Source organism: Sceloporus occidentalis, unplaced genomic scaffold (assembly GCF_023333645.1).
Source record: "Sceloporus occidentalis isolate IW3139 unplaced genomic scaffold, rSceOcc1.0.p SCAF_1, whole genome shotgun sequence".
NCBI classification, from domain to species: Eukaryota; Metazoa; Chordata; class Lepidosauria; order Squamata; family Phrynosomatidae; genus Sceloporus; species Sceloporus occidentalis.
In genome coordinates, this window is record NW_028316981.1 from 213462067 (window position 1) to 213478845 (window position 16779).

Consider the following 16779-nt stretch of genomic DNA (forward strand, 5'->3'; position numbering starts at 1 on the left):
GCATCTTAACCACTTGAGCCACCGCATCCCTTGGAAGATTGAAGTTAATGGGACTTTAAAGTGTTTGTCTGTGACAGTTTGCCTCAATATCACAAAAAGAGCATTTTTAACACTAAAAGCACAGCTTGGGTAGGCTTGGTTGAAGGAGATGGGAATTGTACTCCAATACATCTGGAGCACCTCAAGCCAGCTAAGACTGGCTTAACAATTCCTCCTTCAGTGAAAACACAGAATTCTATCAAACAGGAAAAGCAGAGACAATTGAGATAAACAAAGCATACTGTAAAGAATATAAACCCACCAAAGACAATACATTAGCTTTTATTTTTCATCATTTTAATAAATAAAATTATGTTACACAATGGAATGAGTGAGTTAGCAAAAGAAAACAAGTTAGTTCTTGCAGACGTGAAGTTCTGAAAGCAGAGGAAAAGATCCCAACCACAAGTTCAGTAATCATGCAGAGAGAGCTTCAGTTTTTGACTGGAGTAGAAGTTGCTTTCATGGCCTTTTTAAGATGGTGATAGTTTGGCAGAATTTTCATTAGGAAGTCCAGTTGCAGTGTTTGTGGCTAAAAGGAACAGCACATGTGTTAAAAAGAAGAGAGATGACAACAAGGATGGGCAGTCTGAGTTCAGTTATCTATCCTTTCTATTCTAACAGGGACAGAATAAATATATCCGGTAACTGGATCAAGCAAGAACACAGCACCAAGGAAGACACAAAGGAAGGAACACAAATAATCTGGCCTCCAGAAATTTCCTGTCCAATACACCCCTATTTCTCCTTGCCACATATAATATCATTTGCATGATAAAATACAATGTAACAGGTAAGAGCAGCATTATATAAGTACAACATAAAATAAATAGCATAACAATCTTGCATATAAAGAATTTAAAATTCAATTTGGTTAAAATACAACAAATGATACTATAATTAAGTGAGAGCATCCCCAGAGCAATCAACAACAGTATCAGCAATATATATCACACCTGAATTTTCATTGTTGCCAGGACAAAAAGAGAAACCTTGAGAATTACCATAGAATCAGTATCAGACAGAAAAATATATATAAAAAAACTTTTCTGAAACAGTATTAGAATCTAAATAAGGCAGAATAGATTACAGAAATTTGGATCTAGATTCAAAATATAATGGATAAGAAATAAATAATGAGGCAAATCCTCAATTTCTGGGTCCCCAAAAATACACAGGCAAAGGACCAAATGGATACACAGGGGAATGGCCAAAGGGACCTTGCTACATATCACTAAACTCACAGGTTTTCAGCACAATTTAAGAAAAATAACAGCCTTTTAATTTTTTTTCAGGAATGTGAATTGCAGCTGAGGCTTTAAGGGAGAACAAACTTCTCCTTCCACACTTCAGCTGTTCATATTCCTGTAGATACCCACCCCTAATATTCCAGTCAAGAAGTTAGGGATCCTAAAATGTTCCTCCGCTTAGGCAGGACTGGGTCAGTTGTCAAAGCCTATGCTGTCTGATCTTTAAATAGCTAGAAAACTAGAACCAGAATAATGATCTGAAGTAGGTTTAAATTTGTTCTAATTGAGGTTTTGCATAATGTCTGAACTGACAAACTAGTTATGGTGGTAAAATCTGATTTCTTTGGAGGGTTACTGTTCCAAAAAAGACATAATGAACGGAAAAGCAAACTAAGAAAATGAGAGAATCACAAGATGATCTTTAGCTCAGCTGCAGTTTATGCCTAGATGTATTAGATCACAGTCTACTGGTGCTTATTCTCGTCTCTTCATTTGAACAACTTCTCTTGTTTTAACAAGTGTGAGAGGCCGAGGCAGACATTACCCATCAGAGAAATACAACTATTTATGCACATATATACACAATTTCCACAACTCTCTATTCCTGAAACAAATTATCTTCAGACCAGATTACATTGGCAAAGTCATACTCTTGCAAGAGGAAGACAGACCCAAGTCAGGCAGCATGTGCTCTTTCTATGCACCCACCTGTGGCCTTTCAGTCTGAACTCGACGGAGACAGTCAGCTCCATAGATTACTGTGTTCTCAGGAATAACTTCATAGGTGTTGACATTGCAGCAGGCACCAATGATACAGCCACTTGTCAAGATCACATTCCTACCCACATAAGCTACAGAAACAAGATGTATATTAACATACAATAAGAACCCCACAGCCCAGTATTCTCTCTTTAACTCTACCACCAACATAATTCTCTGACTGCCATCCATTTGTTCTCCAGTTTTTGCCACCTTGTTTCTATAATCCAATAGCTTACTGAACTGCGTTTGTATTTGCCAAAGCGCTACAACCAGTTTTGGCTGCAACCATGTACACATTCAGAAATGTGTCCTTCCAATTTCAAGCCTGACTTCCAAGTGTGCATGGATCACAGTCTAACTGTATTCTACCCACAGGTTGGCATTCTCTTTATCTTTTAGCAGAATAGAGAGGCCTCTGCGTTATTAGAGCTTGCAAGGGGACAGAGCATAGTGGTAGAATGCTCTCCAACATTAAATGCTAAATTTTACAACCCACTGAATAGTCTAAACCAATAGACATGTTGTTTGAAGATGATGAGAATTACAATCCAATTTCATATAAAAATATGGGGAAGGCCAGTCTGACTCTTTTGTCAAATTCTGATCTTTCCATGATCTTTCACTTTCCCTCAAAAGCCATTCCAGTCAAGCAGCCCTTGAATGAACTGGTTGAAAAGAAAATGTTTACTCAGAATTTCATGAACACAATTGGCCTGGCAGAAATACTGTCCCAGATTAAGGGTTCAGTTCTGAGGTGGCCTTTGATAACAGCAACTTTGCTTTTCTAAGCACCAGTGGAACAAGATGATTTTAGATTTCTGATTTAATGGTCTTACAGGGAACCCACTCTTTTATTTGGTCAAGTGCATTGCCATATTCTGAAGTAAGATAGTCCTCCTGCATTAGGGGCCCTCCTCCTCATTTTGCAGAATGGGCCCTGAACCTTTGCTTCCAAATCCTACTCTGATGGCATTACTGTCTCCAGGGTTCCAAAATATATAAGCTGGGCTACCACAATAAATTGCCATTGAGAACTTTTAATTTCTTTCCATAGCCTTCATTTCCTCACATTAGTGATGCTCAACACTACAGTGGGCCCTTGGTATCTGCTGGGATTTGGTTCCAGGACCCTCCTGGATATCAAAATCCATGGATGCTCAAGCCCCTTTAAATAGAATGGCAAAGTAAAATGGTATCCCTTATATCAGGGGTCGGCAACCTCCGGCCCGCGGGGCGGATGCGGCCCGCGGAGGCCTGGCGGCCGGCCCCTGCCTCCCGTTGCTGCTGCTGCTGCTGCCGCGGCGGCCGCCCGTCACAGAGTTTCGCCGCTCTGGGCGCCGCCATTTTGGGCGGCAAAATGGCGGCAAAGTCTCGCGTGACCTCCCTCGAGGTCGCGCGAGACTTCGCGGCCATTTTAGGTGAAAAAATGGCGGCGCCCAGAGCGGCCTCTGGGGCTATGGGCGCCGCCATTTTTTCACCCAAAATGGCGGCGAAATCTCGCGTGACCTTGGGGAGGTCGCGCGAGACTTTGCCGCCATTTTGCCGCCCAAAATGGCGGCGCCCAGAGCGGCGAAAAGCCGCGATGGGTGGCCGTGGCGGCAGCGGCGGCAGGCCTTTGAGAGGCCCGCTACCGTCTCTGGGGCCCTCCAGCAGGGCTCCGAAGGTGGCAGTGGGCCTCTGGGAGGCCCGCTGCCGTGCTTGGGACCCTCCAGGAGGGCTCCGAGGGTGGCAGGGGGCCTCTGAGGGGCCCGCTGCCGTCCCTGGGGCCCTCCAGGAGGGCTCCGAGGGTGGCAGGGGGCCTCTGGGGGGCCCGCTGCCGTCCCTGGGGCCCTCCAGGAGGGCTCCGAGGGCGGCAGGGGGCCTGCTGCCGTCCCTGGGGCCCTCCAGGAGGGCTCCGAGGGTGGCAGGGGGCCTGCTGTCGTCCCTGGGGCCCTCCAGGAGGGCTCAGAGGGCGGCAGGGGGCCTCTGGGGGGCCCGCTGCCGTCCCTGGGGCCCTCCAGGAGGGCTCCGAGGGCGGCAGGGGGCCTCTGGGGGACCCTTTGCCGTCCATGGGGCCCTCCAGGAGGGCTCCGAGGGCGGCAAGGGGCCTCTGGGGGGCCCTTTGCCGTCCCTGGGGCCCTCCAGGAGGGCTCCGAGGGCGGCAGGGGGCCTGCTGCTGTCCCTGGGGCCCTCCAGGAGGGCTCCGAGGGTGGCAGGGGGCCTCTGGGGGACCCTTTGCCGTCCCTGGGGCCCTCCAGGAGGGCTCCGAGGGCGGCAGGGGGCCTCTGGGGGACCCTTTGCCGTCCCTGGGGCCCTCCAGGAGGGCTCCGAGGGCGGCAGGGGGTCTCTGGGGGACCCTTTGCAGTCCCTGGGGCCCTCCAGGAGGGCTCCGAGGGCGGCAGGGGGCCTCTGGGGGCCCTTTGCCATCCCTGGGGCCCTCCAGGAGGGCTCCGAGGGCGGCAGGGGGCCTCTGGGGGGCCCTCCAGGAGGGCTCCGAGGGCGGCAGGGGGCCTCTGGGGGGCCCTTCAGGAGGGCTCTGAGGGACAGCAGGGGGCCTCTGGGAGGCCCGGTGCTGTCGCTGGGGCCCTCCAGGAGGGCTCCGAGGGCGGCAGGTGGTCTCTGGGCGACCCTTTGCAGTCCCTGGGGCCCTCCAGGAGGGCTCCAAGGGCGGCAGGGGCCCTGCTGCCGTCCCTGGGGCCCTCCAGGAGGGCTCTGAGGGCGGCAGGGGGCCTCTGGGGGGCCCGCTGCCGTTCCTGGGGCCCTTCAGGAGGGCTCCGAGGGCGGCAGGGGGCCTCTGGGGGACCCTTTGCCGTCCCTGGGGCCCTCCAGGAGGGCTCCGAGGGCGGCAGGAGGCCTCTGGGGGACCTTTTGCCGTCCTTGGGGCCCTCCAGGAGGGCTCCGAGGGCGGCAGGGGGCCTCTGGGGGGCCCGCTCCCGTCCCTGGGGCCCTCCAGGAGGGCTCCGAGGGCGGCAGGGGGCCTCTGGGGGACCCTTTGCCGTCCCTGGGGCCCTCCAGGAGGGCTCTGAGGGCGGCAGGGGGCCTCTGGGGGGCCTGCTGCCGTCCCTGGGGCCCTCCAGGAGGGCTCCGAGGGCGGCAGGGGGCCTCTGGGGGGCCCTTTGCCATCCCTGGGGCCCTCCAGTAGGGCTCCGAGGGCGGCAGGGGGCCTCTGGGGGGCCCTTTGCCATCCCTGGGGCCCTCCAGGAAGGCTCTGAGGGACGGCAGGGGGCCTCTGGGAGGCCCGGTGCTGTCGCTGGGGCCCTCCAGGGGGCCCTCCAGCGCTGGTGGCCCCCACCAGCTTTTTTGCCGGTCTCTGACGGGGCCTGGGGCCCCGTCAGGGGCCAGCAAAGGTGGGGAGGCCTGGCCCCCGGAGGGTGGAAGCTCCGCCCCCGGCACGCAGCCCCACCCCGGAGGGTGGAAGCTCCACCCCTGGCACACGGCCCCACCCCGGAGGGTGGAAGCTCCACCCCCCGCACGTGGCCCCGCCCCGGAGGGTTGAAGCTCCACCCCCGGCTTCGGCCCCCCAGTCGCCTGAGGGACACCAACCCGGCCCCCGGCTCAAAAAGGTTGCCTACCCCTGCCTTATATAAAAGGACAAAATCTAGGTTTGCTTTTTGGAATATTTTGAAGCCATGGATGCTTGAATCCACGGATTAAAAAATTCATGGATATGGAAAGCTAACTGTACTACTAATCATATGCTGCCGAAATATGCGCTCTATATTTTAAATTGGAGGTGAGCTTGGGGAGGGTTTGAAGGCAGAGACAGTAATAATGATGGCATATACTTAGCTTTCAGTTTCCACATTAAAATATCAAAATAAGAGAATACTCCTACAACTCATTTGCTTGTCTGAATCAGTCTCAATGCAGAGGTTGTGGAAAGTCTAAATGCAAAGGTTATTGACTTTTTCTGTCCAAGGAACTCTTGTAAGTCATCCTTGGAACAGCCTTTGCACATTGCACAGGATTCTTGGGATTATCAGGATACACATTCCATTCCTGTCAAGAATTTGCCAGCCTTGTTGGACTCATTGCTGCCCCATGTAAACACAGAAAGTAGGAGAGAACACTCCCGCTTGCCAACATTGCCTTTAGGCTGAGCATTTCAGAAGAAGAATGAATTGGTGAGTGATCTGTTTTTCAGGGAAGGCTATCTGCCCTCTGAGGAACCCTTTATTTTCAGAGTACAGCTTGAAAACCAAGATCTGAGTGGAAGACAGTTTGAAAAACAAACAAAAACCTCCACAGACTGCTAGGGACTTACCTCCAACTCTATTTCCTTAGGATTGGATTGGAAGTGAAATGTACAATGCAGCATCACTGTACCAGACTGAGAGTCAGTTCTGCACATAAGCCATTTAAACATTAACGGATATGGAAATGGAATATGACAACAAACAGACCAGAATCAATGAAATAGCTAAGCTGAAATACATTACTCCCACCAGAATTGGAAATAATTACTCCTTTCTGCAGCCCCCACCTATCTCAAAACCTGCTCTGGAAGGCTGGGAAAGACCTTGGAGCAGGTATGTGATGTGCAGGGGGCCGGCTATATGAAAAAGAGGGTTTACTGATTCAGGTGGGAGCAGGATGATCTAGCTTAAATAGCAGATTGGATCCTTGCAGCACACAGCATAGTGTAAGAGCTGGGTTAAGAGAAAATAACTAATCACTAGATTTCCCACTTAATCAGGACATTTACCTTTGGATTCAATTACATTGTTGTCTCCGATTTTCATTGCTTGAGAATCTACAAGTTGTGGTTAAGAAATTCAGTGGTCAAAATATATTCAGTATTTTGAATGTAATTTCCTCCCTTTATTCTTTCTCCCGTTATCCTGAAGTCCTCCAAATAAACAAGCAACGTCAGGAAATGTAACTTGCTGTCTTTACAACACTGGTGACAGAAAAATCTAACTACTTTAAAAAAAAGTTTTAATGTAAATCCTACCTTCTTCTAAGCAGCTAGTAGAAGTGATCACTTTGGGCAAACACTTCTGAGGCAATTCAGCTGATTTATCACTTATCATCTGAAATAAATATTTTATAATGATATTTGGTTTATCCAAAATCTGGCTATGAATTTTACTGCATTCTCAAAAGCCAGTCCATTGTCCAAAGCAGCCAGTTGTGGAGCCAGAGATTTGCAACTGCTACAGCATCACAGGCTATGACAAACCACCATAGAAGAGGTATGGCGTATTGAATCAGTTTCAGTGTAACAGCATTAGTGAAAATTTCTTCATGAACAACCAACTAGCTGCTATAACTATGAATGTGTTATAGCAAAGCTTTTTTTTTTTACTCAATGGCTTCAAAAATTACAAGTCACTGAAAAGAGGTCCAACAGGGGCATTAAAAATAGGCAGAGGAAAAAAGATAGGCTCTGCGGAAAGCTTAGTAACTCACAGCTCATTACATCAGTAGAGCTTCAACTAGTTATAAGACACAGTACCAGTGCTGGAGAAGAGTTCTATAGGTACTATGGACTGCCAAATAGACAATAAATAGATCCAAGAGCAAATTAATCCTGAACTTTCACTAGACACTATGACTTGTACTGTGGGCACATCATGAGACCGATATGACTCACTGGAAAAGAAGATAAGGATTCTTGGTAAGAGGAAAACCACATCACAGATAGATTTATTCAATCACGGAAGTCACAGCCCTGGGTTTGCAAAACCTAAGCAAGGCTTAGATCAGGGCTCAGGGAATCTTTCATTCATAGGGTAGTCATATGTCAAAATGGACTTGATGATTAACAACAGCCAATTTAGCAAAGAGTGGGGAGATAAATGCTGCTTCATATATTTTCATGCTATTTTACAGGTGCTGAACAGTGGATTACAATTTAAAACTCAGACTGCAATGGTTTATATATTATAGGGATTCACCACACATCCCGCAACCACAATTAAAATGACCCCACACTGAATGTGAGCTAATTAAATTTGTAGATGTGCCTGAATAAAAAAACAGTGGTCTGCAGGCACCTATTTTACCTGCGGAGGGACGCTGCAGCTGCCAAGCAGTGCGGCTCCGTGGTAAAAAGAACCCAGTTCTTCTGTGTTCTTTTTGCATCTCTCAGGTTATGTCGCGAGTGCGGCAATGGTGCACTCTTCATGTAAGTGATGTGCAGTGACATGCAGATGCTGTGTGTCGCTTACACCAAGATGGCAGCCCCTGTGTGGACGGGAGGCCGCCATTAGGCTGCCACCCGCACGTAGTAGGGTTCTGGACCATACAGTTGCTGCGTGGTCTGGAACCCTACTATTGCCATGGCCATGCCGCATTTGGGCCGTCTGTCTCAGCCCACAGAAACATTAATAAGTGACTAATGACATATGTTTGATCTTAGATAAGACATACAAATGGTGTAGACATTCTAGACAATTCTTACGCAAAACAGAAATTTGACGAGCTGCTACATCACAAAACAGTTCTCATTTCTCAGGTATTATATAACTTTCACCGTACTGCACAAACACAGACCTCTCCCTTTTAACACTACTCTTCAGAAGGATACAACAGCCAACTTCAAACACGTTATTGGTGCCAATTATCATTGGTTTAGCTTCCACTCCTTCTGTATCAGGGGTAATATTTTCAGGATAGCTGTAAAAGAATTGAAAGGAAGTATTAAAATTATATTTTTTAAAAGTCATGCTATTATCTTGTAAACTCTTTAAAACTGTATTTAAATTTGGTAGCTGCACAGTTTGGATTTCCTGCTCACAATGTTTTGCTGTGTTGATCTTCTGGTAGGAGTTGTGTCTGGTCAAAATTGTATGTTCTACCAAAGAGAGAAGCCAGATAGGAAAGTTATGCTATGTATGCATCTATCAAAAATATTGCACAAAAGTGTGCCGCATGCACAAGCCCCATTGTTTTCAATGGGGCTCGAGCATACGTGGTATTTGCTGTGTGTGTGTGTGTGGGGGGGGGGGTCCGGAATGGATCCTCCACATAAGGCAAGGGTACACTGTATTTCATTTATACATTTATTCAGTGCATCTGAAAAGCAGATTAATATTCACAAAATCTCATGCTTCAAATAAACTAGTTAGTCTCTAAGGTGCTACCAGATTCTTTCTCCCACCATTCTGTTTTCCTTTTTATGCTATGACAAGACTAACACAGCTATCTCTTTGCTATTTATTTTTTATACTGTTCAATAATACAATAAAGTATTATTGTAATAAGGCATGAAAAAGGTAATATGAAAAGGTGGCCCTCTTGTCTAATAGTGACTGGTATTTTATTAACTTGTAATTTAGTTTACACTTCTACAGTATTTCAAAAAGGCACCTCTACCAAGGTTTTTACATTGTGGAAGACTACATTTAGTTAAAGACAGCTGGCCAATCAGCTAAAAATCATTTCACTGTTACTTCAACCTATTAAAAAAAGAACTACCAGTAATATTTCTTAGGGAAACTCAGGTATTATCCCTACAGTTTGATCAAGCAATTTGTTTTGGAGCTCAACCTCTGTAAAGCATAGCCAGAATGGCCAGGACCAGCATAACAAAATCTGTAGTCCAAAACATCTGGAGGACACCAGGTTGGGAATCCTGCCATAACAACTGCAAGCAATATAGGACAATTCATCACATTGAATCATACTAACCCATTAATGATAATCGCTTGTTCTTCTATGAGGTTGCCTTCTCCGATCACTACTGGTCCAGCTTCTGCTATGATCCGTGCTTTGGGGTGAATCACTGTCCGAGGCCCTGCAGAAAACACCCAAGATTTGTCCTTGATGCAACATTAATATTGCACTAAAAATACTTTGTGGTAGTACGTGCACATGCAGAAGAAAGTGCTTTCATTTTTCAAAGCTGACTTCAAGTGTGCAGGGTTCTCAGTCATGTCCAATTGCACCCTGTCCTCAAGTTGGTACTCTCTTTGATTTCTTAACAATATAGAAAAAATACAAGGGCCGGTGGGATAGAGGGGGGAAACATCCCAGAAACAAACACTAAATCTTACTACCTACAAGAATAATCTAAAGCTACTAATTGGTTTGAGTCGACAAATGGTTGCAACATGGAATCAACAAGGAAGTTAAGTTGTGAGCAAATTTTATTTTGTACCAAAGAAGAGACATCCACTATGCTCTTAACCAGTGGATAGGGATGGTTAGAACACAAGCAAGAATTTACCTTCCTAGCAGGAGCACATGTAGCCTTTCATTTCAAGAATTCCTGTATTTCGGATCAGCTTTCTGGCTACATCCACCAAATTATCACTCCTATTATATAATTGTAACTATAAATAACAGACCTGTTTACATTTTCTCCCCTGTCTTTAAACCTATCTTGTTCCATTAATATCCTCCCACCTTGACCACAAGGAGTGCTTGTCTCATTGAACATCCACACATGCAAGTAAGCTGTGCATACACATACCCCCCAAAATCCAATGCATTTAGGTCTGAACACCATGATTGATATCTCATATCCTTGGATTTGTGGCTTAAGCACATTGAAACATGTGCCTCATTCAAATTTTATCCACATGGATAGCTATCAAAAGAGGAAGCACAAACAAAGGCAGAGCCTCACAAGACAAATGCACTCAGGAAGAGCATTTCATTTAGCCCCAACAAACTGCCACAATCTACTAGGTATTAATACCAAAGTCCGAGGCCATCATTTTTAGAATGAGGATGCAATATAAGAAAAGTAATTCTAAGAAATGAAATATATTTTCAGGCCTTGTTGATAATCCTGCTTTTACTTTTTCCCAATTAAATTTCAAATGATGCTCTTGGTTACTATCATTATGCAGCTCACTGTTATGTGGAGCAGCTTAATCAGGAGTACTTCTGAAAAGACAATGAACTACCCAAGACATATCATCCAATGCTTGTTTTACAGCAATAATGCACTAATGGAGAATTAAGAGGAATTTCTGTATTAGCTTCTAAGTTCTGATAGTTACTGCAAGTAATTCCAAAGATGCAAAAAACAAACAAACAAACAAACAAACAAACAAACAAAAAAAACCCCAAACAAGCAATTTTTTCTTACCTATTGTGACATCTCCCTTGATTTCACTCTCTACACAAACAACAGCACCAGGAGCAATCTTGACACTAGAAAAGAGATCAATAGAAATAGTAATCATGTTGTGCATTTCCACAGAAAATATGTGCATTTTAAAAGTAAATTCAGTTGATTATGAGAGAACCTAGAACCTCGCAGTGGCTCTCTGCACTAGAACTAGGCATCTTTCTGGACTGCCTTACTAGAAGAGGTTCTAGAGCACGGGCTGGTAACCCCCGGCTCGCGGGCCGGATCTGGCCCGCCAAGGCCTTGGGACCAGCCCCAGCCTGGTCCTGCCGCCGATTGCCGCCGGAGCGAGGCAATCGGCGGCAGGACCTCTCGTGCGAGCGGCCTTTGGCCCCACGCCCACGGGCCGCTTGCACGAGCGGAGGAGCCTCTCACGCGAGCGGCCATGCAGTGGGCCTGTAGGAGCCCCGCTGCGGTCGCTGGAGCCCTCCAGGAGGGCTCCAGGAGTCACAGTGGGCCTGTAGGAGGCCATGCAGCCCCAGGCCTCCCTCCGGAGAGAGAGGCCTGGGGCTGCAAGGGCCGTGGACGAGCCCAGGAGGTGGCAGGTTGCTTCTGCGGGCTCCTTCCCGACCCATGCAGCCCCAGGCCTCCCTCCGGAGAGAGAAGCCTGGGGCTGCAAGGGCCATGGAGGAGCCCAGGAGGCGGCCTGCCCACGCCCTTCCCTTCGGCCAAAAGAGCCCCTTGGAGCCCTTTCGGCCGAAGGGAAGAGCCGAAGGGAAGGGCCTGGGAGGGTGGAAGCTCCACCCCTGACATGCAGCCCCGCCCCTGGAGAGTGGAAGCTCCCCCCCCCCGGCTTCGGTCCCCCAGTTGTCTGAGGGACAGCAACCTGGACTTCGACTCAAAAATGTTGCCTACCCCTGTTCTAGAGATACAAGGTTACTGTGAATCCCATTCTTTCTGGACAGGCAATTACAGAAAGTGCTGCTAAAGCATTTTTGTTCAATGCCTCAGTTGCCACAGCCCCTATAGTGACTCCATTTTGGTTTCCATGCTGTTTATTACCAATGTCAAACTGGTAGGAAAGGTCACATGTGAATTTGGATTTTAATATTGTAAGTATGTAAATGACACCCAACAGTTTCTTTCCTTTCTACTGAATACCAGGGTGGCTGTACAGTTCTTGCACCAAGACACTAATAGATGAAACAAAGGCATGCAGTCACTGGTAGATTTTGAAAGTCAAGGAAATTTAATGTCCATTTGCAATTCAAAGAAGTCAGAATTAACTTGAAGGTACACAACAATAAAAGTGAGGCTCTACTTAGTGACACTGCATTTCTTTGGGACGGATGGTAGAGGAAAAGTAGAGATTGCAGGGAGCCACTTAGGACAGGGGTGAAGAAAACATCCCCCCTCCAGAAATGTTGCTTAATGGCAACTTTGAGCATTTGTCACTAGTGGTTATGCCAAATGGAGTGATGTGAGTTGCTGCCCAACATATAGAGTGCCACACATCCCCAACCTTTGGCTCAAGACTTTTAGCAAGTTTGGGGAACCAATTTCCAAGTCTGCAGGCAAAGCAATTATAAACAGTTTAGATTATAAACCTCCGGGAAGCATCTCCTATTTATATGCTCACATTCATAAATAAAAACAAGAGCTTTTTGCCTTCAACATCACTATGTTAGGAACTATACAAAAGAACAAGGTCTGAAGAAGCAGATAAAAAAATAGCAGAAATTAATTTCAAGTGGGAGAATTATCCAAATCTTTCACAAACGAGGTTATTCCTGCCAGATGTGAGAGCGTTATCTGCAGCTATCCAGTGAAAAGGGGATGTAAACAGAAGAGACAACGAATTCATGAAGCTTAAGCAGCCTCAGCAGGCCTAGCACATTTGTCGTTGTTGTTAACCACCATCGAGTTGAAAACTATTTATGGAGAATCTGTGGATGAAACACCTCCAAGACTCCCTATCCACCACTGCTCTGCTTATGTGTTATGTGCAAGATTTGCTGCCATCGCCTTTCTCTGAGACTGAGGACATATGACTTGCCCAAGGAGGTCACCGATTGGGTTTTGATGGCCGAGCAGGATTTGAATTCTGGTCTCTTGAGTCGCAGTCCAACACTCAAACCGCTATGCCATGCTGGCTCTCCTGCTCTGCATAAGTCCTGTAAACTCCTTAATGGAGTGCATCCATCTTACAGTGGTCCCCCAAACTGTGCTCTTTAAAGGATTTTGGATTTCAGCTCCCAGAATCCCAGACTAATTTGCCAACATGGCTGAGGCTTCTGGGAGCCAAAGTTCAACATTTCTTAAAGGGCATAGTTTGGGGACCCCTGAATGAGGCCTTGCTCTCTTTCTCCTTGCCCTCCACCTTTCCTAGCATTATTGACTTTTCTAATGAGTCTCGCCTTCTCATGATGGGACCAAAATATGACAGCCTCAATTTATTCATCTTGGCTTCTAGCGGAATTTCTGGCTTGATTTGTTCAAGGACCCATTAGTCTGTCTTCTTGGCTGTCCACAGGATCCTCAGCACTCTTCTCCAGGAACATATCTCAAGTGAGTTCGTTTTCTTTCTATCTGCTTCCTTCACTGTCCAGCTCTCACATCTGTGCATGGTAACTGGGAACACAATGGCTTGGATGAGTCTAACTTTGGTACTCAGTGGTACTTTACACTTTGGGATCTTTTCTGGTTCCTTCATGACTGCTCTTCTCAGTCCCAGATCCAAAACACACTGTAGAAATAATCCAGTTTGAGACCACTTTAACTGCCCTGGCTCAATGCTAGGGAATCCTGAGAATTTATTTTTTATATTAATTTTTTTTATTGAATTTACTAAATATGTATGCATTCATTAACATACATACCTTTTAAATCGCACATTAATTAAATTTATCTTATACAATCTACTTATTCTAGTTCCTTAACATTCACTCTACCCATACTTCCTTAGACTTCCTTCCCCCATTTTCATCATTTCTAAGTGACTTTCTTTATCCTGGCCTTATTTCCTTAACTTATTTCCTTATCTATTAAGTTGCTATCTTCAAGAAGAAAAAAATTCTTATGATTTGTGTCTTTACAGCTTAAAATAATTTCTAATTACTATTTTCCATATATTGGTCTGTTTCTCCTGCAATATTGCTATGATATAATAATATAGTATAATATAATATAATATAACACATTCCACATCTATTCATAGTGGCCTGTTACAGACATCCAAAATAAAGCTGCTTCGAGTCACAGTGGGGGTATGGTGTTTCAATGATCCATGCATCCTAAGAGTCCACAAGTCGCACCAAAGCCACGCTCCAGCCCTAAGGACTGCAGTGTGGCTTTGGTGTGGCTTCTGGACTCTTAGGACACATGCATCATTGAAACACCATACCTCCACTGTGACTCGAAGCAGCTTTATTTTGGCTGTCTGTAACAGGCCAGTGTGTCTTATCCATATAACTATGTCCTCAGGCGCCCCCATTTCTCCTTTATATATGTAATCACAGCTGACCACTCTGCATCAGAATTTCCCAAGGGTTTGTTTCCTGAGAATTTATTGTGGCACCAGAGTCCTGAGACAGAGAAGGCTGAATGTCTCACCAAACTACACTTCCCAGAATCCCCTAGCCCTGAGCCAGGGCAGTTAAGGCGGTCCCAAACTGGACTATTTCTGCAATGAGTTTCACAGGCTAGTCTCCTTCTCACCTCTTGGCTTCAGTTCCCGTTTATCTTAACAGAGCTAAAACACACACAGTAAACCAGGATGGTGTAGTGGTTTAAGTGACTCAAGAGACCTGGGTTCGAGTCCTGGGAGTGCCATGGAAGCCCATTGGGTGACTTTAGGCAGGTCACACTCTCTCAGCCTCAGGGAAAGGCCTCCTCTGGGCAAATGTGGCCAAGAAAACCCCATGATAGGTTTGCCTTAGGCAGTGGTCCCCAAACTCTGCCCTTTAAGAGATTTTGGACTTCAGCTCCCAGAAGCCTCAGCCATGTTGGCCAATAGCCTGGGATTCTGGGAGCTGAAGTCCAAAACCCCTTAAAAGAGCACACAGTAACAACAACAAACATCTATCCACAGCAACAACAGCAGCGGAGAGTGTGGCACCCTGAGTTTATACCAAGCCAAGGTATCTCCTTATAGGGAGATGAGAAGGAAGGCGCTCTCTGCCCCACAAACTCAGACCCACAACCGACCCAGGCGAGCTCACCTTTTCTGCACCTTCTCCGCCATTTTGTCCCTCCCTTCATCCATTGCTCGAAATTCGACTCGCCAGCCTGGCGATCTGGGGGCAGCGCCGCTCACAATCGACTCGTCATCCTGGCACTCGATGGGAGGGGCGCTCGTTGGAGAGGATTTGGGCGTGGCCAGGGGCGACGCGCAACCAATGAGAAACAAAGGAGGGCGGGTCCAAAACGGAGTCAGGCCCCGCCCACTACTTTTCAATGTCCCTCAGAAAAATGAACAGTTCAGTTATGGGTTAATTTTACCTCATGACTACAGAAGGCTGCATCCGCACTGCAGAAATAATCCAGTTTGGTACCGCTTTAACTGCCCTGGCTCAATGCTATGGGATTTTGGGATTTGTACGTTGTTGTGACACTAGAGTTCTCTGACAGAGGAGGCTAAATGTCTCACAAAACTGCAAACCCCAGCATTCCACACCATGGAACCAGTGAAAGCAGTGTCAAACTGGGTTATTTCTGCAGTGCAGATTCAGCCTGACACAGCTATGTCTTTTAATGTTTAGTTGAAGGTGTGGAAGTGGATTTAGTAGCTCAAAATACACATCCTCAGACACAGAGCAAGAGTATTTATTAACCATTTCATACACAATATTTTCAGTATAAACTACCAGAGTCAAACTGCAGATGCAGCCAAAGATGATGATGATGATAATGATGATGATGATTTATAGAGCACTGTAGAATTTGCAGAGCCCTTTACATAGTACAAATCATAATGAAATAAGAATAAAAATGCAGCCTAAAACACCAATATTACAAAATTAAAACGTCTCTAACATAATACAGTAAGCACGCAATCAAAACATAAACATCACGACAAATTAGCAGTCAGTGATATGGAAGGGAGAAGAGGGAGCCAGTGGTTTGACCACGACAGTGGAGACCAGGGTTTGAATCTCAGCTTGGCCATATGTAAAACCCTGGATGACCTTGGGCAAGTCACACTTTCTCAGCCTCAAAGGGTGGCAATGGAATGTGGAAAAACCACAAATAACAACTTATTTTTTATTTTTTTAGCGGAGAGATCACTTCTATTATTTTATTATTATTAACCTTTATTTATAAAGTGTTGTAAATTTACACAGCGCTGTACATACAATCTTTTTAATTGGATGGTTCCCTGCCCTCAGGCTTACAATCTAGAAAGACATGACACAAAAGGAGAAGGAAAAGGTGGTGGGGAAGGGGCCTCTCTAGTAGGATAATACATATAAAATACATAGCAATACAGGAAATGATTCAATAAAATAGGCAAGAAAAGAACATCAAATAGCAAGTGACAATTATGCAATGCCTGGGAACGCTTCTCTGAACAGGATGGTCTTCAGCTCCATTTTGAAGCTGGTTAAGGAAGTGATGGCTCTTGTTCTCTAGGAATTTCTAGGTCCCCCGGCACAACTTTGTCAGAGGTTGATCACAGAATCACTCTGGAAGACCTATAAATGCCCAGAGAAGTGTTTTCTCCAG

The 16779-nt window shown here is 46.2% G+C and overlaps 1 protein-coding gene across 1 annotated transcript; it reads right to left on the bottom strand.

Moving 5' to 3' along the window:
* Positions 1 to 305: 305 nt before the first annotated feature.
* Positions 306 to 15380, bottom strand: DCTN6 (dynactin subunit 6). Its single transcript, XM_089488822.1, has 7 exons — positions 15276 to 15380; positions 11074 to 11138; positions 9666 to 9771; positions 8563 to 8651; positions 6736 to 6783; positions 1998 to 2140; positions 306 to 571 (listed from the first exon to the last, which is right to left on the bottom strand). Exons 1-7 carry the CDS (start codon positions 15317 to 15319, stop codon positions 473 to 475), a joined length of 594 nt encoding a protein of 197 aa, XP_089344948.1. The 5' UTR covers positions 15320 to 15380; the 3' UTR covers positions 306 to 472.
* Between the last annotated feature and the right edge of the window lie 1399 nt (positions 15381 to 16779).

Excerpts from the sequence above, each read along its gene's own strand:
- DCTN6 (XM_089488822.1), bottom strand. The coding sequence starts at position 15,319 with ATGGATGAAGGGAGGGACAAAATGGCGGAGAAGGTGCAGAAAAG. Across the intron at positions 11,139-15,275 it reads GCGGAGAAGGTGCAGAAAAG|TGTCAAGATTGCTCCTGGTG; the intron begins GTGAGCTCGCCT and ends TCTCTTTTCTAG. Across the intron at positions 6,784-8,562 it reads CGTGTTTGAAGTTGGCTGTT|ATTCTCAAGCAATGAAAATC; the intron begins GTATCCTTCTGA and ends CACAACTTGTAG.